Raw genomic sequence first — 27784 nt, 5'->3', positions numbered from 1 at the left:
AAATATAATCCAACCTTTGTAACTGACAAAATATAACTTCTGTTCAGGCGGCATCTGGGCTACTGTAAAATAAGATTAAGCAAGCTTTACAAACGGGGGAGGGGGAACGGGACACCGGGTGGGGGGAACGACACACCAGTGAAATACATTTCAAGACTTTGGTTAGCAGTTGGAATTTTCCTGCAGGTTTCTGAAGGGGAAAATATTTGCTAAATCAGAGATTACTTCTTTCTCATGGTTTTGTGTGTGTGTGTGTGTGTGAGTGTATGAGAGTGAGACTCTATGTGGGTGGCTGTTACCCTCCAAGTTTGTTCAGCATTTGGAGGTGGGAGGTAGCGTTTCAGAATAAGCCATCTTGAATTTAGAGAGCCCTTACTTCTAAGGAAATCTGCAGCACCGTTTGGAAGTCGAGCCGATGGCAATTCGGGGCGCTTTCTCAGAGTCCTAACTCCTCTATCTCCCTAAGGCAGGGATGTCTAACGTAGGCAACTTTAACACTTGTGGACTTCAATTCCCAGAATTCCATAGCCCAGGGGTCTCCAACCTTGGCAACTTTAAGACTTGTGGACTTCAATTCCCAGAATTCCTCAGCCAGCAAAGCTGCCTGGGGAATTCTGGGAATTAAAGTCCACAAGTCTTAAAGTTGCCAAGGTTGGAGACCTCTGACCTAGCCAGACATCCTATAGCCTCAGCAAAGCTGGCTGAGGAATTCTGGGAATTGAAGTCCACAAGTCTTAAAGTTGCCAAAGTTGGAGACCCCTGACCTAGCCAGACATCCTATAGCCATGATGGTGAACCTATGGCACGCGTGCCACAGGTGGCACGCAGAACCATATCGGTGGGCACATGAGCTCAGCCAACTGATTTTCAGGCCTTCTGGGCCCTGTTTCCGGCCTTCAGAGGGCCTCCGGGGGTTGGGAAAGGCCGTTTTTGCCCTCCCCAGGCTCCTAGAAAGGCTCTGGAAGCTGGGGAAGAGCAAAAAACGGGCCTTCTGGTCCCACCGGAAGTTGGAAAACAGACCGTTTCCAGCCTCCAGAGGGCCTCCGGTGGGATGGGGAAGGCCATTTTTGTCTTCCGCAAGCTCCTAGAAAGGCTCTAGAGCCTGGGGAGAGAGAAAAATGGGCCTACTGGGCCCACCATGCCATCGCGTGACAGGAGCGGGGGAGAGCAGGGGGTCGCGTGCATGCGTGGGGTGGAGTGCATAGAATTATGGGTATGGGCACGCATGTCCGTGACCCTCTCCCTCCCCCCCGCTCCTGGCACACAATGGCAAAAAGGTTAACCATCACTGTCCTATAGTTTTAATTTTAGTGCATTGTCTCACTATTGCATAATAGCAGCGATAAGAGTAGGAAGGATGCCTTGAGGCGTCTGGACTCTGGAGGTGTGCATAATCCTGCCAAGAAATCTGTTATTCATCTCTTCAGAAGCTTGGTGTGCTTCTGTATTTCAATCAATAGCTAGAAGGGACCTTGAAGTCTTCTAGTCCAATCCCTTGCTCTGCTTGAGCCTATATCATTTCAGACAGATAGCTGTCCAGTCTCTTTTTAAAGACCACCAGTGATGAAGCACCCAGAACTTCTGAAGACAAGCTGTTCCACTGGTTAATTGTTCTCACCGTTAGAAAGTTTCTCCTTAATTCCAGGTTGCTTCTCTCCTTGATTAGTTTCCATCCATTACCTCTTGTCCTGCCTTTGGGTGCTTTGGAAAATAAGCTAACCCCCTCTTCTTTGTGGCAGCCCCTCAAATATTGGAATACTTTTATCATGTCATCTCTACTTCTTCTTTTCTTCAGACTGGCCAAACCTAAATCCTGCAACCGTTCTTTCTATGTTTTAGTCTCCAGGCCTTCAATCATTTTAGTTGCTCTTCTCTACACTTTTCCTAAAATCCCAACATTTTTTTTTTTTTTGGTAATGTGGTGACCGAAACTGGATGCAATACTCCAGGTGTGGTGTTACTAAGGTTTTATAAAGCGGTACTAATACTTTGCGTCATTTTTTGGAATTCAATTTTTTTTACTACCAGTTCTGTGGGCGTGGCTTGGTGGGCGTGGCTTGGTGGCCATGGCAGGGGAAGGATACTACAAAATCTCCATTGCCACCCAATGCCAGGGGAAAGATACTGCAAAATTCCCATTCCCACCCCACTCCAGGGGAAGGATACTACAAAATCTCCATTCCCACCCCACTCTGGGTCCAGCCAGAGGTGGTATTTGCCAGTTCTCCAAACTACTCAAAATTTCCACTACCGGTTCTCCAGAACCTGTCAGAACCTGCTGAATAGCACTCCTGCTTTGCGTGATTCTATGCCTCTGTTTATGCAACCAAGGATTGTATTTGCAAAAAGAAAAATCCAGGTTGGTAACAGAAAGTTCACCCTTACATGTATGGCGGTGTAGAGCAAGGGTGGGCATCTATGGCAACTTTATGACTTGTGGACTTCAATTCCCAGAATTCCTGAGCTGGCAACCCTGCTGCAGAAGGTTGTTTTTCGCCAACGGTGGTTGATGTCTAGGCATCTGCTCCCAAGAACGTCCATCCCCTCTCCCACCAGCCTTCCAAGAACAATTATCCCTTCTTCCTGTGATGGCTTACTCCCTCGCGCAGCTGATGCAGATCCCAGCCAAGCTTTTCTGAGCCTTGTGGGATTCCCGCATTAAAAATTGTTACTGTCACATGCCTCCCATTGTCAGTTTACGTGTCAAGAGAGCGAAAACAATAATGTTCCTAGCTCGGGGCTAAAGTACCTTATCTTCTCTCTCTATCTTTTTATTATTATTTTTTTAAAAGATCTTATTCTCCCAGGCAGCTTGGATTTGAAAACAATTTCCATCTGCCGTTTTATTGAAGTGATTTTATTTTATTTTTTTGCTCCACTGTTAAAAGGATGCTTGTCCTTTTACCAGGGTGGGAAGGATTTTGGAGCAGCTGTCCAAGCAGGCACATCCGGGATGGGGGATGGGTGGATGGGTTGAGGGTCAAAAAAAGGAAAGCTGCCATTGTGCTACCTCCCATGTTGCACAGCAGGATGTTGATTGCAAAGTCACAGCAACCATCTTAGTCAGGGGTGGGCTTCAAAAATTTTAGCAAGGGGTTCTCTGCCCAGTTGCTGGGTGTGTGTGGCCATGGTGGGCGTGGCTTACTTGGCCTCCTGCACCACGGCGGGGGGTGGGGGTGTTTTTGCCCTCCCCGGGCTCCAGAGGCTTTCCTCAAGCCTCTGGGAGAGTGAAAATGGCCTCCCCAGGCTCCAGAGGCCCTCTGGAGGCCCGAAACAGAAACAGAAATGGGCCCGTTTCTGGCCTTCCTGAACTTCTGGTAGGCCTGTTTTTCGCCCTCCCCAAGCCTCCACACACCCCCTGCACTTACCTGCATCCAAAATGGGCTGTATGGGAACTCCTGGGAGGGGCGGGGTGGGAGGGGCCAGCCAGGAGTGGAATTTGGGGCTTCTCCGAACTGAACAGAATCTTAGGTAGAGGTTCTCCTGAACCCCTGCGAACCCCGAACAGCCCACCACTGATCTTAGTTTTGTAGACCCTCCCTGAAAATATCCCTCTATCCAAGACCTTACCCATCAGAATGAGTCAGCGGATGGAGGAACAAATTTAGTTGAAATATGTAATAAGTCGTACATTGTATCCCTCAGTAGGTGGCAATATCTAGCTGACTTTACAGAATACAGAATAATAGAGTTGGAAGGGACCTTGGAAGTCTTCTAGTCCAATTACCTGTCCAAGCAGGGGATCTTATACCATTTCAAATAAAATGGATGTCCAATCTCTTCTTAAAAATCTCCAATGATGGAAACCCACAACTTCTGGAGACGAAGCCATTCCACTGTGTCAATGAAGATTCAGTCATCTAGGCCAAAGATGTAGATTGAATTATGGCAACTGGACCATACTTTGTTGATCTGAGATATTTCATTGCTCACCCAAGCAACGTCATCAGTCAGAGTAAAATTAGTTAGGCAGAGATTTAGAGAGACATTGGAATGTACCTATCAAGTTTGAAGCACGCTTATGCTGTTGCAACTGTTATCGCTTCTCAGCTTGCCAATGAACCGGGGAAGGGTAAAATGGAACGTAGGCTCCAGATATCAAGAGGATGAGCCATGAGAGCCAAGGACACTTCCACAGGTGTTTGCCAAACCCAAAGACTTTTTCTCATAACAATACATTGACATTCAATTGGACAATGTGACCTACACTAATAGGGGAAGAGAGAATTCTATACTTTAATTATGTGGGTTTGCGTGGGAATTAGCTAGAGCTTGTTTTGCCTTAAATCAGTGCCAAAATGATGTCCTCAATAAAGTTTTGCATTTGGAGATTGGATCGTCTCGAGCTTGCTTTGGTTGTGTTCGTCCATCGGAACATTGACAGTACCAACTCTTGCCACACTAACTTCAACAGTTTCAACTCCCTGCTCAAGCAGGAAACTCTGTATCATTTCAGATAAATGGTTGTCCAATCTCTTCTTAAAAACTTCCAGGTTTGGAGCATCCACAACTTCTGGAGGCAAGTGGTTTCACTGGTTTATTGTTCTCACAACCAGGACATTTCTTCTTATTTGTAGGTTGTATCTCTGCTTGATTAGTTTCTATCCATTGCTTCTTGTCCTGCCTTCAGATATTTTGGAAAATAGGTTGACCCCCTCTTCTTTTGTGGTAATCCCACAAATATTGGAACACTGCTATCATGTCAGCCCCAATCCTTCTTTTCATTAGACTAGACAGTAGACTAGTTGCCTCAATGGTTGTTCAAATGTTATAGCCTCCAGTCCCCTAATCATCTTTGTTGCTTTTCTCTGCACTCTTTCTAGAGTCTCAACATCTTTTTTTTGTATCGTAGTGACCAAAACTGGATGCAGTATTCCAAGTGTGGTCTTACTAATGCAGTATAAAGTGGTACTAACCCTTATTTATTTATTTATTTTATTTTATTAAATTTGTATATCGCCCTTCTCCTGCTGGACTCAGGACGGTGTACAGCCAAAATAAGTTAAAATTTGTTAAAAGAATTACACAACTTTGGCCCAAAATTTAAAACATCCCGACTAAAACCCATAAACAATTAAAAATCTAGCATCTTAAAAAGGGGGGGAGCGGTTATGCCAGCCCTGCTTGGTGGAAAAGAAAGGTTTTTAGGGCACGGCGAAGAGCCCGGAGATCTGGTATCATGCGTATCTCCGGGGGCAAATCGTTCCGGAGGGCAGGTGCTGCCACAGAGAAGGCCCTCCCCCTGGGGGTCGTCAGCCGACACTGCCTGGCTGACGGCACCCTGAGGAGTCCCTCTCTGTGGGAACGTACTGGCCAGTGGGAGGCTATTGGCGGCAGAAGGCGGTCCTGTAAATACCCAGGCCCTATGCCATGGAGCACTTTAAAGGTGGTAACCAACACCTTGAAGTGCACCCGGAAGACCACTGGCAGCCAATGCAGCTCAGTCAGGAGAGGCATCACATGGGAGTGCCCCCTCGCTCCCATAATCCCCCGCGCGGCCACATTCTGCACCAGTTGGAGCCTCCGGGTGCTCCTCAAGGGGAGCCCCATGTAGAGAGCATTGCAGTAGCCCAGGCGGGAAGTGACGAGTGCCTGAGTGACTGTGTGTAAGGAGTCCTGATCCAGAAAGGGACGCAACTGTGTCCTTCATGTGATCTTGATACTATCCTTCTCTTGATGCAGCCTAGGATTGCATCAGTAGTGGGTTCCTCCTGGTTCGGCCGAGCCAGTAGCGGTGACGATATGACGTCACTGAACCGGTTCTCTTTGTTCGGGAGCTGGGCCCTCCCGCCCCCCCCGTGTTATTCTTACCTTTTATTTGGCCCCACCCCCAATCTATTCGCTGCCTCCCGAGTCCCAGCTGATCGGCTAGAAGGAAAAAAACTGTTTAAACTCTTGCCGCGGGGCTTCAAAGGGCCGCCCTACAGCTGATCAGTGTTAAAAGGCAGTGTGGTGGTAGAGCAGAGCGCTCGAAAAACAAATGGGTAGACCGGTGCCTCCAGAAACAAATGAATAGACCGGTGCCTCCAAAAACAAATGAGTAGACCGGTGCCTCCAAAAACAAATGGGTAGACCGGTGCCTCCAAAAACAAATGGGTAGACCGGTGCCTCCAAAAACAAATGGGTAGACCGGTGCCTCCAAAAACAAATGGGTAGACCGGTGCCTCCAAAAACAAATGGGTAGATCGGTACAGCTCTGCAAGCAGTTAAAAGCCTGGTAGACCAGTACCTCTGCTAAATCCTAAAGAATTGTCACATGACCATCAAACCACGCCCACAAAATAAGCCACGCCCACAGAACCGGTAGTAAAAAAATTTAGAACCCACCCCTGGATTGCATCAATTAGGTATGTAAAATTATTACCATTATGTAGAATTGCTTCAGGCTAACCAGGCTCTGGTCTGGTTAGTTCTTGGATGGGACAAGACCAAGAAATGCCAAGGTTATAGACTAGACTGGGAAGTCAAAAAATAACCCAGAAGAAAACTACAGGAAACCTCTTCTGTACCGTTGATTAGAAAATGACCCTTATGCGCTACTGCAATCACCAAGAGATGGCTCAATTCAATTTGTTGAAGAAGCAGGAGGCAGCCTCGAGCAATCCTGGCTGATCTCAAAAAGCCAAGCAGGGTCACGTGGCTTGAATGAGAGACTGTAAGGGAGCCCCAAGGCTGAAGACTAGACTACAGGTAGTCCTCAAATTATGACCATTTGTTTCGCAGCAGTTAGAAACCAACCATCCAATCAGAGCCGAAGAAGCTTCTTGGATGAGAAGCGAAATGTCTTCAAAGAAAATCCAGAAAATCCAGTTGCCTCTTGAAAAAAGCACCTTTGGGACGATAGAGCTGAAAGGGTCCTTGGAGGTCTTCCAGTCCAACCCCGTGCTCAAGCAGGAAATCCTATACCTGTGATGGCAAACCTTTTAGACCCCGAGTGGCCAAACTGCGCATGTGCACATGCCCAAACTGAAAGGTGTGTGTGCATGCAAACGTGCTTGCATGGACATGCGCGAACATGCACAGACATGCGCACATGCGCAGCAGACCGGAAGACCAGCTGGTCGGTGGGAGGCGGGGCATCTGAACACCGGCAGCGCTGCAAGAGGGAAGATCTTTTTCTTTCATGAGCTTCTGTTTCATCGTTTGCAGGGAAACAGAAGCTCACGAAAGAAACTCCACAGAGATCTGACCTGGGGTGACTTGTGCGTGTGCCAGCAGAGAGGGCTCTGCGTGCCACTTCTGGCACGCGTGTCATAGGTTCGCCATCACGGCCTTATACCATCCCAGACAAGTGGCTGTCCAGTCTCTTCCTTCCCTGATACTTTCTAATCCATGCTTGTCTGAGGGAATTGAAGTCCACACACCTTAAAGTTGCTGAGATTGAGACCTTACTGGTATTTATAGTTTATTTTTTTTCCTTTCACAGTTTGAGAAACGAACTGTGTTACAAGAAGGCGCTCCTGCCTTAATTCTAATTGAAGGGAGACGATCTCCTTCCGAGGCAGCTGAGCTTAAACAAGCATGTTTAATCAATCAACGATCATCATAACCCCATGCACTACACTGTTTTAATTAGAAATCAGAAGGACGATCTGCCAGAGAGAAGGAAACAAACAAAGCCAGATGGGAGGTGAAATGAAAGGCTGATGGCACAGGCATTAGAAGTAAATGCCTGTTGTTCTTCTCCTTCAGCCAGAAAGAGAAAAAAGAAGAAAAAGGAGACGAAGAGAAGGCACCACAATAATAATAAGGGGAATGGCGCTCATCCTTAAAAGAAATTAGACCCCACCCCCAGTGGTGAAATCCAATTTTTTTTACTACCGGTTCTGTGGGCATGGCTTGGTGGGCGTGGCAAGGGAAGGATACAGCAAAATCTCCATTCCCTCCCCACTCCTAGGGGAAGGATATTGCAAAATCTCCCACCCCACTCTGGGGCCAGCCAGAGGTGGTATTTGCCGGTTCTCCGAATTGCTCAAAATTTCCACTACCGGTTCTCCGAATTGCTCAGAATTTCCACTACCGGTTCTCCGAATTGCTCAAAATTTCCACTACCGGTTCTCCGAATTGCTCAAAATTTCCACTACCGGTTCTCCGAATTGCTCAAAATTTCCACTACCGGTTCTCCGAATTGCTCAAAATTTCCACTACCGGTTCTCCGAATTGCTCAGAATTTCCACTACCAGTTCTCCGAATTGCTCAAAATTTCCGCTACCGGTTCTCCGAATTGCTCAAAATTTCCGCTACCGGTTCTCCGAATTGCTCAAAATTTCCACTACCGGTTCTCCAGAACCTGTCAGAACCTGCTGGATTTCACCCCTGTCCCCCCTTTTCCTCACAGTAACTTTACTGGTGGTGAGATAACGTAGCAACCAGCACAGTACCGTAGAGACCCTTAAAGCTGATTCTTCTGTATTGTTTGCTTTTCCTGACTCTGAAAAATAAATCCCCAACCGCCCTTTTGCTAAGTTAGAGATTGCTTCTTTCTCCTTGTGTGTGTGTGTGTGTGGGAGAGAGAGACTGTGTGGGTGGACATTGCCCTCCAAATTTCTTCAGCATTTGGAGGTGGGAGGCAACATTTTGCAGAATAAGCCATGGTGAATTTTGGGAGCCCTACAGGAAATCTACAGCACCCTTTGTGAGCCGACTCAAGGAGGTTTTCTTAGGGTCCTAAGCCCTCTTTCTCCTTAGAACATAGAATATCATTGGAAGGGTCCTTGAAGGTCTTCTAGTCGAACCCCCTGCTTGAGTAGGAGGACGTATACCATTTCAGACAAAATGGTGGTGCATTTTGTTTTTGAAAGCCTTCTGTGATGGAGCACCCATAACTTCTGAAGGCAAGCCGTTCTGTTAATTAATTCTTCTCATTGTAAGGAAATTTCTCCTTAGTTCTAGGTTGCTCCTCTCCTTGGTTAGTTTCCAACTATTGTTTGTCATCTTTGCCTTTTGGTGCTTTCGAAAATAGTTTGACCCCTTTGTCTTTGTAAGAGCCTCTCAAATATTGGAGCGCTATTATCATGCCACCCAGAGGTGGGATTCAGCCGGTTCTGTCCGGTTCAAGCGAAACTGGTAGTGGCGACTACGGGAGGCTCTGCCCACCTGCCCGTAAATAATGCACGAGCAAAGAGCATGCATGGAAGGCCATGCGCATGTGCATAGGAGGTGCATGCACTTACATTTGCGAACTGGTAGGGAAGGTAAATGAATCCCACATCCGATGCCACCCCTAGTCCTTCTTTTCATTAGACTAGACACACCCAATTCATTAGACATCTTAAGGCAGCGGTGTCCAACCTTGGCAGCTCTAAGACTTGTGGACTTCATTTCCCAAAATACTACTGGCTAGGGAATTCTGGGAGTTGAGGTCCACAAGTCTTAAAGTTGCCAAGGTTGGACAGCCCTGAATCTGGAGGTTGTACATGAAGAATACCATACATACAGGAAATGGGCTTTGAGTTATGTTTCCCAAGCCACTCTATAATTTTTGCTTAATCTTGACTTTAGTGCATAGTCTCACAATTGCGTAATAGCAGTGGGAGAGTTGGAAGGATGCCTTAAGGTCCTCCAGTCCACCCTGGATTCAGTTTATGAACTGCACCTGCCAAAAGACGGCCAACTTACCTCTTTGCTATTGCAACTCCATCAAAATATAAAATATCTAAAAAAATGTTAGAACTCTAGAAAGAGTGCTGGAGACTAAAACACATGAAGAATGGTTACAGGAACTGGGCATGGCTAGTGTAGTGAAGAGAAGGACCAGGGTAGACATGATAGCAGTGTTCCAATATTTGTGGAGCTGCCACAGAGAGGAGGGAGTCAAGCAATTTTCCAAAGCACCTGAAGCAGTGGTGGGTTGCCCCTGGTTCAAACCGGTTCGCACGAACTGGTAGTAAAACTGGCGAGAGGCTCCGCCCACCGACCCGGACAACATCAGGATGTTTCTGTGCATGCACAGAAACTTCTGCGCATGCGTGCGCGGTCCTGTTGCAAACCGGTAGTAAAGATAAGTAGAACCCATCCCTGACCTGAAGGCTAGACAAGGAATAATGGATGGAGACTGAACAAGGAGAGATTCAACCTAGAAATATGGAGAAATTTTCTGACAGTGAGAACAATCAACCCATGGAACGGAAGTTGCCTTCGGAAGTTGTGGGAGCTTCATCACTGGAAGCTTTCAAGAAGAGACAGGACAGCCATCTGTCAGAAATGGTGTAGGGTCTGCTTGGGCAGGGGGTTGGACTAGATGACCTACAAGGTTCCTTCCAACTCTGTTAATCTGTATCTGTACCAAAAAGCAGCCACCACTGCTGAGACAAGCTGCAGATACCGAATTGTTTCGACTTAAAACAATTCATTTAGTGACCATTTGAAGTTACAATAGCACTGAAAAAAGTGTTTTATGACCTTTTTCACACTTATGACCATTGCAGCATCCCCATGGTCATGTGATCAAAATTCAGATGCTTGGAAACTAACTCATATTTATGATAGTTGCAATGATCCCCTTTTGTGACTTTCTGACAAGTAAAATCAATGGGAAATCAGATTTTCTTAACCATCATGCTACTAATTTAACAACTGAAGTGATTCACTTACCAACTGTGGCAAGAAAGGTTGTAAAATTGGGCAAAATGCACTTAACAACTGTCGAACTTAGGTACAGAAATTTGGGGCTCATTTGTGGTCATAAATCAAGGACTACCTGTATTCTAATATATATATATATAAAAAAAACCCTCTCACCTTTAGGCTCTTTCTCCTGGCATTTTGTTAAATTTTGCTCCCCATCAGTTTTAGTCCTGCATTTGTGGGGCACAGAAGAGTGGTGCGGTGGCCTAGTGGTGGAGCTCTCGTCTCACAATCAGGAGGCTGTGAGTTCGATCCTAGGTAGAGGCAGATATTTCTCTCTCTCTCTCTGGGCACACTGAGAATATATCTGCTGAACAAAACTCTGCATTGGCGACAGGAAGGGCATCCGGCCATTAAAACACTCTGCTAGCTCCATTCAATTGCCCAGACTCCACCCCGCAAGGGATTATGGGGGTCGTTAAATGATGATGATTTGGAATGGACACAGAGGGCCACTGAATAACTGTTCAGCTATTCGGAATGGCCGATTCTGACGGTTCTCGGAGTGACAGATGTTTTGGAAGAGGTTGTAGAAGGATGGAGGCAATCTTACTACCATCGGGAGTCTGTGAAAATGGCATCCAATATCATTTCTCCCTCTCTGAGCGATGCTGGGCTGCACTTCCCTTCTAAACATAAGTGGTTTTGCAGCAGACAGCTGGTGGATTGAGGCTTTAAAGGCAGTCATTTCCGAGGCCTATTAAGACCTGCGGGTGTTCCTTGGCGTGTTCTTAATTTTTTCCTTTTTGCTTAAGTATTGGGTTGCATAACAGGATCCGGAGGTTACAGTCTGAACCAGCTGGAGTTTTCTGAACATTTTTCGCAGGCAGTCTTGCAAAAAAAACAAATTATGTATTTAATCTGGGTGTGCTGCCATCTTCATAAAACCTCACAGGTTAGCTTTCTCATAGAAGAGACCCAGCTGGCGTGTCGGCTAAAGCTGGTTAAAGTGCAGTTGGCTTTGGCACATCATGGGCACATCGTTTCTGGCTGTAATAATAATAATAATAATAATCAAAGCTACCTGCTGCTTTAGGGATTCTGCAATGCCATTTGCAACAGTTTAAAAGCATGTTTGCTGGTTGACTCTACAGGTAGTCCTTGACTTAAGTCCTTAACAGAGCCTGGGATTTTTCTCGTAAGTCAAGATGGTTGTAAGCAGGGGTGGAATGTAAAATTTGTTACTACTGGTTCTGTGGGCGTGGCTTGGTGGTGGTGGGTAATTTGACTGGGTAGGCGCGGCCAACTTTTTTTTTTTTTAACTTTTCAAAGCATTTTTTCTAATGTTTTGAAAAGCCTCTCTGCCAATCAGGCAACTCAGTTGGGATTATCAGAGACTTTTCAAAGCATTTTTTTAAACCACCTTTTCGGCCAAGAGGTTGCAGAAAAAAATGCTTTGAAAAGCCTCTGACGATCCCAGCTGAGCCGCGCGATCATCAGAGGCATTTTTTTTTTACTTTTAAAAGCATTTTTTCATCAGAAGAGGTTGTAGAAAAAATGCTTTTAAAAGTAAAAAAAAAAAGCCTCTGATGATCGCGCGGCTCAGCTGGTATCATCAAAGGCTTTTAAAAGAAAAAAAAACCCCTTTTTTTCTTTTAAATGCCTCTGACGATCCAAACTGAGTTGCCTGATCGTCAGAGGCATTTAAAAGAAAAAAAGCCTCTGCCGATCAGGCAACTCAGCTGGGATCGTCAGAGCCTTTTGAAAGCATTTTTTTACAACCTCTTCGCTGAAGAGGTTGTAGAAAAAATGGTTTTAAAAGTTAAAAAAAAAAATTAGCCATGCCCACCCAGTCACATTAACCCCCCACCAAGCCACGCCCACAGAACTGGTAGTAACAAATTTTAGATTTCACCACTGACCAGGAGCCCCATCATTTCAATCATGAGCTACAAATATTCTCCTTTATTAGAACTTGAGTTTCTCTGCCTCTTGTCCAGCACTTTGAACCACCATGCCAGACTAGATCTTAGGGTGAGAGAGAAGAACTGACCTAAAGTCCCCCAGGGAACATCTATGGAGGTTCTTAGTCATCCACATTGTTTGGTTGTCCCAAAGCAGTGGTGAAATTCAAATTTTTTTACTACCGGTTATGTGGGCGTGGCATGGTGGGCGTGGTGTGGCTTGGTGGATGTGGCTTGGTGGGTGTGGCAGGGGAAGGATACTGCAAAATCCCCATCTCCTCCCCACTCCTGGGGGAAGGATATTGCAAAAATCTCCATTCTCACCCTACTCTGGGACCAGCCAGACGTGGTATTTTCTGGTTCTCCGGACTACTCAAAATTTCCGCTAGTGGTTCTCCAGAACCTGTCAGAACCTGCTGGATTTCACCCCTGTCCCAAAAGTACTTTTTCAAAAGGCAACTGGACTTTGTTTTCCTTGAAGATGTTTCACTTCTCATCCAAGAAGCTTCTTCCGTTCTGACTGGTCTGAAGTCACCTTTGGGTCCCCCAGGGAACATCTGTGGCTGATGATGGACTTGAACGTGGATCTCCCAATCCCAGTCAGGCTCCTTCACCACCACACTGACTCATGGTTTAAGAGAGAAGAATTGGCTCTAGAACCCCAGGGACTGTCTGTGCTTGACCTAAAATCAACCTGTCCCTGTTCCTAATCCAACACAACACTACTTGTATTCCTCAATTTACAACCATTCATTTGGCAACCTTTCAGTTACAATGGCCCTGGAAAAAAGGAACCTATGACGGTCCTCACACTTATGACAGTTGCAGCATCCAGTTGCATGATCAGTGGTGGGATTAAAGTAATTTAACAACCGGTTCTCTGCTCTAATAATTTCTTCCAACAACCAGTTTGCCGAACTGCTCAGAAAGTTAACAACCGGTTCTCCCGAAGTGGTGCGAACCGGCTGAATCCCATCACTGCCCATGGTCCCATGATCAAAATTAGGGCATGTAGCAATTGGTTTATATTTACCTCAATTGCAGGATCCCAGGATCACATGATTCCCCTATCCATAAGTCGCCCGGGGTCACTTTATAAGGGAGATGGACAGCATTGAAATTTAATCAGATAATAAATTTGCAACTTTCCTAGCTGGTTTCTGGCAAGCAAAGTCTGTGCGGGAGCTGGATTTGCTTAATGAATGTATGATTCACTTAATAACTGCAGTGATTTGTTTAACTCCATATTTATTTTCAGTTGTCTTTTCTCAGTGAGAAAACCTCCCCAGTTCCATCAGGCATTCTGTAGATGGTTTAGCTTCTTTTAAGGGGCTGCCACAAAGAAGAGGGGGTCAGCCTATTCTCCAAAACTCCAGAAGGCAGAACAAGGAACAATGGATAGAAACTAATCAAGGAGAAGCCCAACCTAGAACTAAGGAGAAATTAACTGATAGTTAGAACAATTCATCAGTGGAACAACTTGCCTCCAGAAATTGTAAATGCTCCAACACCGGAGATTTTAAAGAAGAGATTGGACAACCGTTTGTCTGAAATGATATAGGGCAGGAGTGTCAAACTCAATTTCATTGAGGGCCACATCAGGGTTGTGTTTGACTTCAGGGCACTGGGGGCGTGGCCAGGGTTGGCGTGGCCAGCTTGACATCACTCGTGTCGGAGGCACTTGTGATGGCCAAGTGCTAAGGCATGACTTCCCTCCCTCTCTCTCATTATAATCTCCTTCCTTCCTTCCTTCCTTCCTTCCTTCCTTCCTTCCTTCCTTCCTTCCTTCCTTCCTTTCTTCCTTTTCTTCTTTTTCTTTCCCTCTTCATTCTCCTTTATTTTCCCCTTCCACTCTTTCCCTTTCCCCTTTCCTGTCCCTTCCCAGCTCCGTTTTCGCTGGCAGAGGGCTGCAGGAGCCCATCGTGGCCAAAAATGGGTCCCGGGCCCCCCACATGCAGCCCCGAACTCTATTTTTGCTGGCCGAGGCACTGCGGGCTGGTCCTTTGCTGTTTCCGGGTGGCTCCACATGCTGCATCTAACCATCCTGTGGGGCGGATCTGGCCCGTGGGCCTTGAGTTTGACACCCCTGGTATAGGGTCTTCTGCTTGAGTAGAGGGTTGGACTAGAAGACCTCCAAGGTCCCTTCCAACTCTGCTATTCTATTAATCTTCAATCATCCATGGTGCTCTCCTTGAAACCTGCTGCAGTTTGTCTATTTTTTTTTTCTTAAAGTGGGATTCCAAGAAAAGGACTCACTATTTGGCTTGTGTTCTACCCCAGCTACGGACCCCAAAGAACACAGCACACACAAAGTCCGTACAAACCTTAGTTTACTAATTTAAATCAGTCTTTTCTGAACAAAGGCTGTTAATTCATTAACTTCATTAACAGCTGACAAGAATCCAAAGAATAATAAATCAATTCTGAGGCACAATATTTCAGATAACTGTAATCTTACTGTGGTTGGCAGAATGCCCAGAAGCAATTTGCAGGAAAACTGATAAGAGAGAAACAAGAGCCGAATCAAACGTTTTCTGGAATCAAGACGCGAAGGTATGTGAGCGAAGTTGTTCCTTGCAAATTGCACCAGTCGTCGTCCTTCCTTAAATAGGCTAGGGGAGTGGCCAATTAGCCCCAAGCCTTACTCTCGAGGAGACCTCCTCCTGAGGAGCCACTCCTGCCTTTTCTCAAGTCTGCACACTCGTGCATCGAGAAGAGGCTTCTCCTCTTCTTCCTCTTCACTTATGGGAGCTTCTGGAAGTTCTGAAGGCCCTGGCTGAATCCCCGCCTCTGGCACCACATCTTCTCCAGCCTCCTCATTGTCTGACTCGAGTGCCAGCTGCACAGGCTGCTGGCGCAGCACCACACCAGCCTCCTCGCTGTCAGAATCAGCTACTAATTGCACAGGCCGCTGACGGGCCACAACAGCTTGACCATAGCAGGTAGTAATTTCAGACTCTGGTCTTAAACCATTTTAAGGCTCCCTTCATTCTGAGTAACAGCAGCGCATACAAACCATCCTATTACTTCTCTTTAAAAGGTCATCCTGCTATACCATAAAGTCTGTTACAAAGTCTTGCCCTTATTCTACAACTGATTGCAGACGTGGGTTTTTTGTCCCTGAAACAGCTGCTCTGCCGAGATTAGGAGTGAATCATGTTATGAAAATTGGAAGTAAATTATTTTTGATGCATGCAGCCTTTTTAATGGCACAATCAGCATTCTTCAGCATCTGAGGGCATAGTTAACTCGTGGTCAGAAATTGAATTCTTCTCAATTCCTTGGTTAAGAATGTAGGGAAAGAAGAACTAGAGACAACAGGATATTTGAGGGGCTGCCACAAAGAAGAGAGGATCAACCTATTCTCCAAAGCACCTGAAGGCAGGACAAGAAGCAATGGGTGGAAACTAATCAAGGAGAGAAGCAACCTAGAACTAAGGAGAAATTTTCTGACAGTTAGAACAATTAATCAGTGGAACAACTTGCCTTCAGAAGTTGTGAATGCTCCAACACTGGAAGTTTTTAAGAAGATGTTGGACAACCATTTGTCTGAAATGGTATAGGGTCTCCTAAATGTCTATGGAGATTCTCAGTCATCCAGGTCACGGTTGTCCCAAAGGTGCTTTTTTCAAGGTGCAACTGAACTTTCTGGTTTTTCTTTGAAGACGTTTCGCTTCTCATCCAAGAAGGGTCTCCTGCTTGGGTGGGGGATTGGAGACTGGAGGACCTTTGGCATCCCTTCCATTATTCTATTCTGTTATTCTTTAGGCCAAAGAAATCTGGAATGTATAGGAAAGTCTGTTAGCCCAAAGAAAGTCTGGAATGTATGGGATCTCCTGCCACGGGCACGGGGTTGGACTAGAAGACCTCCAAGGTCCCTTCCAACCCTATTTTTCTATGTTGTATGATTTAGCCTTTCTGGAATCAGGGCACTGGCAACAAATTGCAATGTTTTGAGGTGCAGATATATATATATATTGCAAACATGAAAGCTCTCTCAAAGGACTAGCAATAGCACTAGCACTTATATACCGCTTCACAGTGCTTTTATAGCCCTCTCTAAGTGGTTTACAGAGTCAGCATATTGCCCCCAACAATCTGGGTCCTCATTTTACTTCATTTCACCTCAGAAGGATGGGAGGCTGAGCCGACCTTGAGCTGGTCAGGATTGAACGCATTGAACTCCTGACAGTCGGCAGAATTAGCCTGCTATAGCAATAACACTCAGACTTATATACCGCTTCATAGTGCTTTACAACCCTCTCTAAGCGGTTTACAGAGCCAGCATATTGCCCACAATAATCTGGGTCCTCATTTTACCCACCTCGGAAGGATGGAAGACTGAGTCAACCTTGAGCCTGGTGAGATTTGAACTGCCGAACCTGCAGTTTAGCAGTCAGCTGAAGTAGCCTGCAGTGCTGCACTCTAACCACTGCGCCACCTCGGCTCCTCTACCTGTATATAGGCAAAGGCTTTCTGGTTTTCTTTCTAACAGTCTTCCTGTGATCCAGCTAGGACAGGAGTCTCCAAATTCCAAACTCGGCCACTTTAAGACTTGTGGATTTCAACTTCCAGAATTCCTGAGTCAGCCAATTCCCAGAATTCCACAGATACCCATGCTGGCTGAGGAATTCTGGGAACTGAAGTCCACAAGTCTTAAAGTTGCCAGGTTTGGAGACTCCTGAGCTAGGAGATAAGTCTCTTTACTGATAAGGGGGAATCTTGTAGCTGGTTGTTCCCATACAGTAATAGTCTCCTGAACCACAATCAGCCTGAGAATTCAGAATCCGTTTTTTGTGATTGTTCCAGTGACTGCTGGAAAAGCTATTTGATATGATCCTATTTAGCCTTATGCTTCCTACCTTAACGGGCAGGTGTTCTCCAAGGTTAGGGAAGAAGGGTCCTGCCATCTCTTTGATACTGATCACGTTCAATTTTCTTTATGCAAACCGCATACTAATTATCCCTCTTTTGTCTTGGATGGTTTAAATAGAAAAGCATTTGCAAAACAATTGCTTTCCGGCAGTTTATATGACTCAGAATTGCTGAATGCTGTCTGTATTTTGGCTGGCACGTGTGGGATTGAATCGGCCTCCCTCCGTTTCTGCATTCTTTGTTGTTTCCTTCTTGTATCTATAATAATATGCAGATTTTTCCCCCCTTCATGCATATTACAACAGTTATATGCAGATGCACGTATTTCTTTCCTTTATTTTAAAACCTCCCACAATGCTTTTAAGATTTATTTCTCTCGCCCCCACAAATATTTTAACAGTGATATTGCAACCAGGTGTGATGATTCGCAAAGTTTGCTCAACCCACAAACAGGGGTGTCAAACTCAAGGCCCGGGGGGGGGGGGCTGGATCCAGCCCACAGGGTGGCTTAGATCTGGCCCAAAGGGCTGCCCTGGAAAGAGTGAAGGACCAGTCCGCAGTGCCTCTGCCAGCGAAAACGGAGCTCGGGAGGGGTGCGTGCGGCCCTCCCGAACTCCGTTTTCGCTGGCAGAGGGTTGCAGGAGGCCGTTGCAGCCGAAAACGGAGCTCGGGAACCCGTTTTTGCTGGCAGAGTGCTTGGGCCACCACAGGCACTCCCAACACGAGTGACATTGAGCTGGCCACTTCCATGCCCACCCCCGCCACACCCACCCCACCCCGCTAAAGTCAAACACAACCTTGATGCGGCCCTCAGTGAAATCGAGTTTGACACCCTTGCACTAGTGGGTAAAGCTTCTCATCACAGCAGTAAAATCAGAAACAGTTCCTTATAATCGTACCAATCTCTGAAAACTCTTCAGAGGAAGCCTAAAATTGATAAGTAAGGCTTCCTTGGGCACTGAAGATAAAGAGAACGGCGTATCTGAGTTTGTTTCCTGGTAACATCCAGGCAGTTTTGTTAACAACAGTAACCGGGAGATAGAGTGCCAGTTCTTTCTTCACCACTAGGACTAGCCAAACACAAACCAGTAATTAATGCCTTGTGAGATCAGCCAAAATCAGCTGGGTGCTATTTCAGCTGTGTTGTGTCTGCAACTCTCAAAGCAAATTGCAATGTTCAACGGGACAGAAGTGGTAAAATATTAAACCTACGAGAAGAAAGCCCATGCGCTGCATTTTATTATATTTGAATATTTGATCCAATGTTGTCTCTTTACCTGCCCACTGTTTCACTCGCTTTTAATAATCCGATCACTGGCGGTATACCATTCAAGGCCCAGGATGGGTTGATATTGGTTGATGGATGGATGGATTGTATGGCACATTCACATCGCATTTGGATAGAAACACAATACAATATAAAATAGGATCATAAATATATGTCTAGATTACGAGTGTAATTTTTGCTTCGTTTGCCACAGCCAGAAAATCTGAAAAGTCTCCATTATAGGCTCTATTTTGGCACTTTAACACTATATTTTGGATGGTTTGTTTTTCACCCTGCAGTCACAATTCAGTGATGGTATTTTACTCCAGTTACAGAGGGTATCCGCACATCTACCGTGGCCAGTGCAAATTCGGTACAGTGTTTGGCCATATCACATAGGGCTGGTCAATCCCGGTGGTTTTTTTTTCAAGATACAAGGCAAATGTTGACAGTGTGGGGGACAATTTTTTAAATTCAAGATTGTTCCCATATACCAAGGGAGCCTTGGTAGTACAGTGGTCTAAAGCACCCTGTTATTAAGACCAGCTGCCTGCAATTACTGCAGGTTTGAATCTTGCCAGGCTCAAGGTTGACTCAGCCTTCCATCCTTTCTAAGGTAGGTCAATTGAGGACCCAGTTGTGGGGGCAATAAGCTGACTTTGTATAAATATACAAAAGGATGAAGGCTATTGCTTAACGCATTGTAAGCCGCCCTGAGTCTCCAGAGAAGGGCGGCATATAAATCAAATAAAAAAATAAAAATAAAAAAAAATATATTGTGTATGTTAAAATCATCTTCAAATCTAGGTATCCCCGGTCCGTGGACTGCCACCGGTCCATGGCATGTCAGAAACCAGGCCGCACAAACAAGTGAAGCCCCATCCATGGAGTGCAGGCAGCACATGAACCGGTCCCTGGTACCCAAAAAATTTTGAGGCCACTATATCTAATCTACAATCTACTTTAGCAATAATACTGGTAATACCTGGATGTCTTAGATCTCAATGGGTTAACAGACAAACCTAGATTACGCAGCTTGACCCTCACTTAAATTCTGTCCTGGGTTTGATGCGAAAGAGACATCAGCTTCAATGCTTGAAATCTATATATTGCATAATTTCAATTTAAATAATTGAAAAAAAAAAGTCCCCTTTGAAAGAACAAAATCACTTCACCAAGAAGCTTCTTCAGTTCTGCCTTGAGTTATAAATGTAAAAAGGTGGGATAAAAATCTAATAAATAACACAAGTAAGTAGGGATGATGGTAACATGATGATATAGTGAAGGATAAAGGAGCTGTTTAAAGGGGGGGGAGGATGTAATTCACAGGCCTAATTTTTAATTGTTGTTTTATCCTGTTGTTTTATGCTTTACTAGCTGGACACCCCATGCTTCGCTACGAAACTATGCGATCGGGCTTGATAACTTGACACTTAAAGCTGAAACTTAATGTAGAATGTGTAACTCCGTAGCATCAGAGCGTGTTAATATAAGGCAACTGGCAGTTGGAACAGAGGGGGGTGGGGACTAGAATATCCCAGCCCGCAGGCTGGATGAGTCACACTCTGGCCACACCCACGTCTGGTTTAGCGAAGGGGTAACAGCAGAGGGTGTCACTATAAGGCAACTGGCAGTTGGAACAGAGTTCTTTTCAGGTGGGGAAGGGGAGTAGAACATCTAACTCCGTAGCATCAGAGCGTGTGAATATAATACTGTATATGAAATACTAATGATCTGATGGTCATTTCGAAAAATCTTTTCTTAGCGAGCACCTAGAAGCCAAGAGGAACATACGTGCCAAATTTCAAGTTTGTAGGCTTTACGGTTCTGAAGATTTCATGATGAGTGAGTGGTATTTGGCTTTTATATATATACAGATTGTATGCCACTCAGAGTCACCTCCGTGAGATGGGTGTCTATATAAATTTGATAAAATAAAATAAAAATGACAGTGGGGAACCCTTGTAGAAGAAATGGAGCAGGTAAGGTGGACCAGGAAGCGACAGGTTCACGTCAGCCATGGAAATTCACTTGTGGCCAATGCTTGCTTTCCTCCCAGCCCAGCCTACCTCGCAGGGTTGTAATAGGAATAAAAAGAAAAGAAACCTCCATGGAAGAAGGAGTCTTCAATACCTGAAGGAAAGGCAGAAAACTCTCCCCACAGAACCCCAGATTCTCTCCCCTTCTCCCTCTGCCGCCAAGAGGATTATTAAGTGCTGGAACAAGACTAATATGGGCCCCTCACCTACACATGGACACATAAATCAATAATGTCATAATTGTACATTTATTTCATTCAAACATACTTGCAAATATTAAAAAGAGGGCAGGTCCTTTTGTAAAAGACAATAAAAACAATAATACACAGTATATAAACAATAATGAAACAATATACATAAGCAATGAATTTAATACTAGATTGATTACAAGCTCGTAACAGTTACGATAGTTGAGATGTAATGGCCTTTATATTCTGTTAAATTCAATAAATTACATAAATAACTGTTCACTGAGTTTTAGATTAATAAAGGCTATGTCAAACAAGGCTGCAAGGCGGTTTTGCTATACACACAAAGTATAGAGCAGGGGTCCTCAAATTATGGCCCGTGGGCTGAATACGGCCCACTGAAGCCATTAATCTGGCACACACGGGACCACGAGGCTGCCCCGCCCACATTGCCCCACCTACCCGCCGCCCCCCACCTCCTGGAGGCCTCAGGAGGCCAAAAATGGCCCCAGGAGCATAACAAATTAAAATTTAATTAAAATGTTTAATGGGCTGCTAAATTGGCCATGCCCACCCAGTGACATGATCACCTAGCCACTGCCACCCAGCCCGTCCGGCCCCCCAAAGGTCTGAGGGACCGTGAATTGGCCCCCTGTTTAAGAAGTTTGAGGATCCCTGGTATAGAGTATGAAGTATATATCCAATATTGTTTTTCTTTTTTAAAAATTTGATTTTGTAATTTTTTTTAAAAAAAATTCCCTTTCATGGGCCCCCTTTATGCTCCATGGGCCCTGGAACAACGTACTGGCTGCACCATCAGCTGCTGTGGCCTAGAGGTGGAACTCTTGCCTCACAATCAGGAGGTTGTGAGTTCGATCCTAGGTAGAGGCAGATGTAGGGCAGATGCTTGGGCAGTGGGGTTGGACTAGATGACCTGCAAGATCCCTTCCAACTCTGCTAATTTATTAAAACTGTTGATGGGGCACAAACCAAAAATATTCTCCCAGTGCCATCTAGATTTTGGGACCAACAATTGGGGCCTAGCACGTCATCCCTTCTGCCAGCCTTCTTCAGTCTGGGTTGAGCTGAGGATACTAATTCCCTTGGCTGGGGATAATTGTTGTTGTAGTTCCTCCCCTTCTGGGGGAAGGGGGGGGAGGATAGTCCCTCCCTCTCTAGTCTGCTTTTTGTTTTGATTCCTTCTCCATAGGTGAGCTGCGAGCCCTGTTCTCCCTTTCCTCCCCGCTTCCCCATTCTCTTTTACACTTTAATTTGTTTTTCATTAGTTCCTATGGCAACCACGAATGTATCCGTGGCGGGTTTTGAAATTAAGAGAAAATGAGTGCAGATTACCGAAAAAGGGGGTGGGGGGGTGGTATTTGAGATCAAAGAGGCTGACGAGAAATAGCCCTGCCTGAAAAATTGGCCGTTAAGCCAGTCGGGATGTTTTCTTCCAGAAGATAGACTCCTTATCCTTGCCATTATAACTAGCTCGAGATCTTGTCCAGGGAGATAATCCTTTGCATTTCCCCCTCCAAAATGCAGAAAAAGAACGGCTGGTAAGTTTTTTGTTTTTGTTTTTAGTTTGTTGTGGTTCTTGTGATGCAAAAGGCAGGGGAACATGGTCTCTCTCTCTCCTCCCTCTGTTCTGGTGCCCCTCCAAATACATGGGGTGATAGTCCTACAAATTCCTGCCTGAAGGCCCATGGTTCTGCATTGTGGCCACCAAGGTTAAGGTTCACCCTGCCTAGCTAGAAGGGGCCAGATTGAAGGGGAAGGATGCTGTTTTGACTTAAAAACAAGCTGGTTTGTCTTTCTGGTGCCCAGAAAGCTGGAGATGCAGTCTTCAAGGCAGAGAGGCCTAGTGGGTAAAGTGCAGTGGTGGGTTGCCCCCGGTTCACACCGGTTCTATAGCGGGAGGCTCCGCCCACCGACCCCGACATCATCAGAACGCTTCTGCGCATGTGCAGAAGAGCGCATGCGTGCATGAGCAAAACGAACGCGCTCATGCGGCCCCGTTGCGAACCGGTAGTAAAGGTAAGTAGAACTCACCCCTGGTAGAGTGGTGCGTCTGGCACTGTGGGGACGGTTCACTTATTACTAGTTCTTCAAAAGGTTACCTTTCTGTTTTTCTGGATTGTTAATCACGGTGCATAGACACCAGAGGTGGGATTCAGCCGGTTCGGGCAAACTGGTAGTGGCGACCTGCAGGTGGGCCCACCCACTCGCCTGGGTGCAATCCCGTCCTATATCGCTGTGTTTTTGATGTTGCATGCATGTGTGGACGGCACGTGCAAATGCGAATTGCCGTGTTTTGTGACGCCACAAACATGCACTCACATTTCCGGTGCTGGGCGAACCAGTTGCTAGAGTTATGTGAAGCCCATCTCTGACAGATACGTCTTTCAGATTTCTCCTAGGGGTCTTTTTGACTTTCTCTGGTAACTTGGGAAGGGGGTAACCATTGCTTTCTGTTATATGGATCTTTTCCAATTGATCTCTTTCCATCGCTACGATGCCTCTCTGGTTGCCTGTTCCTAATGAGACCCCCTAGGAGAAGCCCCCCCCGGGGGGAAAAAGTCTGGAAACTCTGGAAAACTGCAGATAAGTTGGAGAGAGGTCATACAGGGAGAAACGGGAGGCAGCAAGATCAGATGCTTCCGTAAAATTGAATGAGAGAAGCAAGGCTACGCCCTTGCAATTCAAACCCCGCCCCTTTTGGACGGGCCTGTGATGTCACAATGCACAGAACAAAAGGGGCAGAGCTTGCATCACTGTGGGGGTGGGGCTGTTTTCCTTAGCTTGACCTCTCCTGAGGATGCCTCTCTGTTCACTCCTCTCTCCCCAACTTGGTTCCTTTGCAAAATCATTTCAGAAAGATCATTTCCCACCCAGCTTCTCTTCTGCTTGGAGAGCAGTTTTGAAAGCCAATTCTTTAACAGAATAACAGAGTTGGAAGGGATCTTGGAGGTCTTCTAGTCCAACCCCCTGCTTAAGCAGCCGACCCTATACTGTACCATTCCAGACAAATGATTGCCCTATCTCTTCTTTAAAATCTCCAATGATGGAGCACCCACAACTTCTGGAGGCAAATCGTTCCACTGGTTTATTGTTCTCACTGTCAGGAAATTTCTCCTTAGTTCTAGGTCGCTTCTCTCCTTGGTTAGTTCCCACCCATTGCTTCTTGTCCTACCCTCCGGTGCCTTGGAGAATAGCTTGACTCCCTCTTCTTTGTGGCAGCCCCTGAGATACTGGAACATTGCTATCATGTCACCCTTAGTCCAAGAAGTGATAGGACAGCCACTTGTCTGAATTGGTATTGGGTTTCCTGCCTGAGCAGGAGGTTGGACTAGAAGACCTCCAAGGTCCCTGCTAACTCTGGTGTTCTATTCTATTCTATTCTATTCTATTCTATTCTATTCTATTCTGTTCTGTTCTGTTCTGTTCTGTTCTGTTCTATTCCATTCCATTCCATTCCATTCCATTCCATTCCATTCCATTCCATTCCATTCCATTCCATTGTTTAGATAGTTGCTCTTCTCTTTCTCCTTGAACAGAAGGAGAATTCAGAAGGGACAAATGTGCAAGGCAAGTTTTCCTTACATACGTACACATTCCAGTATTCTCTTTTGAGATAAGTAATAATACATAAAACATAGGAAGTTAATTAGAAACAATGAGGGTGAGATAAGAAAACTGAGTCAAATCCAATTATAGCCAGCTGGCTTTCCTGCCTAAGGTGGGACTAGAACTCACAATCTCCTGGTGATTTCTAGCCTGTTGCCTTAACCACTGGACTAAACTGGCTCTGGTTAAATCTTGTTTATCTACAGGTAGTCCTCGACTTACAGCCACAACTGAGTCCAATATTTCCATTGTGTTTGTTTGTTTTTTGAATATATCTTTTATTGGTGCATTTTTTTCATTAAAAACATAAACAATTCCATGTCTATCTGAACAGCGTGTTGTCTGGGCATAGTTAATTTTAAGTAAAGATACAACAATAACCATAACCATACTAGTAATCAATATTAATCATAAAATAAGAAAACAATTAGTTTATCCATCTTGCAATATTTTCAGTACAGATTTTTATTATCTCTTTGAATTCTTTTTAAATTCTAACCTCTGTTTTTGTTAGTTAACCATTGGTAAAATGGTAAAATGCAAAACTCATTTAACAACTGCCTTACTTAACAATGGTAAAATGGGTAAAATATGTCCATTGTTAAGTAAGGCAGTTGTTAAGTGAGTTTTGCAATTTTTTGGCTACTGTTGCTAAATGAATCACTTGTTGTTAAGTGACTCACTTGTTGTTAAGTGAATCTGGCTTCCTCTATTGACTTTGCTTGTCAGAAGCCAGCTGGGAAGTTTATAAATGGTGACCATGTGATCCCCGGACAGTACAACTGTCATAAATAGTTTTTCTACCCCGATAAATAAAATTCTTTCTTGACTTGAGCTCAACTCCTGGTTACAACAGACTTTGCAACATGGTCATTACTCTACTTTGTCCCCACACCGACGTCATCACGAGCCTCAATAATTTTACACAAAAGGCACCTTCAAATGCTCTTCATCTGACATCACCTGCCAGCAATGCCCTTCTGGTTTCAGCTAAGGCAGGGGTCAGCAGCTGGCGGCTCTGGAGCCGCATGTGGCTCTTTCACCCCTCTGCTGCGGCTCCCCGTCACTCAAAATATGCGTCACAACCGCCAATGTGTAACACTTGCTGACATGCGATTTTTTGAACTTTTCAACTCCTGGTAGGCCAACCATGGATAAATCCAAGAAAAAAAAAAGTTTCAGAAGAAAACAGAACATTTAATTCAACTACATACTGGTATGCTAGTTTTGTGGCCGCTCAAGAAATAGTCAGGCACGGGAAGGGTTTTGTGGCTCCCGGTGTTTTCTTTTCTGTGGGAAACGGGTTCAAATGGCTCTTTGAGTCTTTAAGGTTGCAGACCCCTGAGCTAAGGGAAACATTGTGCAAATGAATTCATGGACACAGTTTTGACATCAGGAGACCAAGCATTTCTCAACTTATAGCAATTCGGTGCCATTCAAAGTTACATCGGCACCGGAAAAAAAGTGACTTTTGAGCTTTTTTCACACTTACAACTGTTTTAGCATCCTCATCAAATCAGCTGCTGCGATTTGGCGAGATCCAGCCATGAATGGTGTGAATGGGTTTTAATTGTTTTTAATGGTTTAACTTTTAATGTTTTATATATGGTTTTTAAATGCATTGTAAGCCGCCTTGAGTCTTCAGAGAAAGACGGCATACAAGTTGAACAAATAAATAAAGAATAAATAAATAAATCAGTGATGGGTTGCCCCCGGTTCGGATCGGTTCACAAGAACCGGTAGTAAAACCGGCAGGAGGCCCCGCCCACTGCCCTGGATGTTGTCATCGGCAATCTGCGCATGCGCAGAAGAAAGGCGTGCATGCTCGCTTTGCACGCGCGAATGATCCCATTGCGAACCGGTGGTAAAGGTAAGTAGAACCCACCCCTGATCTCCATGGTCAGGTGAGCAAAATTCAAACACTTGGCAACTGATTCATATTTATGATGGTTGCAGTAGGGGTGAAATCCAGCAGGTTCTGACAGGTTCTGGAGAACCGGTAGCAGAAATTTTGAGCAGTTTAGAGAACCAGTAGCAGAAATTTTGAGTAGTTCGGAGAACTGGCAAATACCACCTCTGGCTGGCCCCAGAGTAGGGTGGGAATGGAGATTTTGCAATATCCTTCCCCCAAGGAGTGGGGAGGGAAAGGGGATTTTACACTATCCTTCCCCTGGAGTGGGGTGGGAATGGAGATTCTGTAGTATCCTTCCCCAGCCATGCCCACCAAGCCATGCCCCACTAAGCCACGCCCACAGAACCGGTAGTAAAAAAAAACTGGGTTGCAGTGTCAAGTGATTCCCTTTTGCGACTTTCTGACAAGCCAAATCAACGGGGAAGCCAGATTGATTTAACCACCGGATTACTAACTTCACAACTGCAGTGATTCACTTAACAACTGTGGCAAGAAAGGTCGTAAAATGGGGCAAAGTTTACTTAACAACCGTCTCACTCAGCAACGGAAATTTTGGGGCTCCATTGTGGTCGTATGTTGAGGACTACCTGTCATATTGCAATTTTTTTCAACCTCCCAGGAAGTTCCACAGCAAATTTTAAAGTTACTGTTTTTGGGAAGGTGGGATTTGAACAACATTATCAGCTGAGACATATTTCTTGTTTCCAAAATAGCTACTTTGAAAGCTCAACAAATTATTGGTAGCTGTTTTGAAAATATGGAAGGTTACAATCAGTTAAGGAAGATATTATGGAACCTACATAGATCAAAAGCTTTCAGCTTCACTCTGAAGGCCATAAAAAAACAGACTTGAATTTTAACACATTGGAGGTGTTAATTGACAAGGTACTGCCTCACGTGCAGCCTCCATCTTGAAAACCAGCCTTGTTCTGCCTTTCCCTCTTTTTTCCTTGCTTTATCGTAACTTAAATCCTGCCTCAGTATATCCCAGTATTTCTCAACCTTGATTCGCAGTCATCTAGGTCACGATTATGCCCAAGGTGCTTTTTCAAATGGCAACTGGACTTAGTTTTATCTTGAAGACGTTTTGCTTCTCATCCAAGAAGCTTCTTCAGTTCTGACTTCAAACCAGTCAGAACTGAAGAAGCTTCTTGGATGAGAAGCAAAACGTCTTCAAGATAAAACAAAGTCCAGTTTGCCTTTTGAAAAAGCACCTTTGGGACAACCTTGGCAGTTTATTTATTTTATTTTGATTTATATGCCGCCCTTCTCCGGAGACTCAGGGCGGCTTACAAGGTGTTAAGCAATAGCCTTCATACTTTTGTATATTTTATACAAAGTCAGCT

At 45.1% G+C, this 27784-nt stretch overlaps 1 protein-coding gene and 1 long non-coding RNA gene across 4 annotated transcripts in view; one reads left to right on the top strand and one right to left on the bottom strand.

Annotated features, from left to right (window-relative positions):
• The window catches only part of RAP1GAP2 (RAP1 GTPase activating protein 2), a 337137-nt gene that overhangs the window by 50556 nt on the left and 258797 nt on the right, over nt 1–27784 (top strand). Inside the window, exon 1 of one of the 3 annotated variants that reach the window (XM_034420789.3) lies at nt 19347–22458. The exons of the other annotated variants lie outside the window; for them this stretch is intronic. Coding sequence (XP_034276680.2) covers nt 22439–22458 — 20 coding nt within the window. The 5' untranslated portion in view covers nt 19347–22438. Of the gene's footprint in view, nt 1–19346; nt 22459–27784 lie in introns of those variants that run through there. 3 annotated transcript variants of the gene reach the window in all.
• LOC117667447 (uncharacterized) overlaps nt 1–27784 on the bottom strand; it is a 74792-nt gene that overhangs the window by 3448 nt on the left and 43560 nt on the right. The window lies entirely within an intron of this gene.

This window comes from Pantherophis guttatus, chromosome 1, assembly GCF_059756535.1.
Source record: "Pantherophis guttatus breed Tessera chromosome 1, ASM5975653v1, whole genome shotgun sequence".
In the NCBI taxonomy this organism is placed as follows: Eukaryota; Metazoa; Chordata; class Lepidosauria; order Squamata; family Colubridae; genus Pantherophis; species Pantherophis guttatus.
Note: the sequence above shows the minus strand (reverse complement) of the source record. Positions and strands in the feature narration are given on the sequence as shown.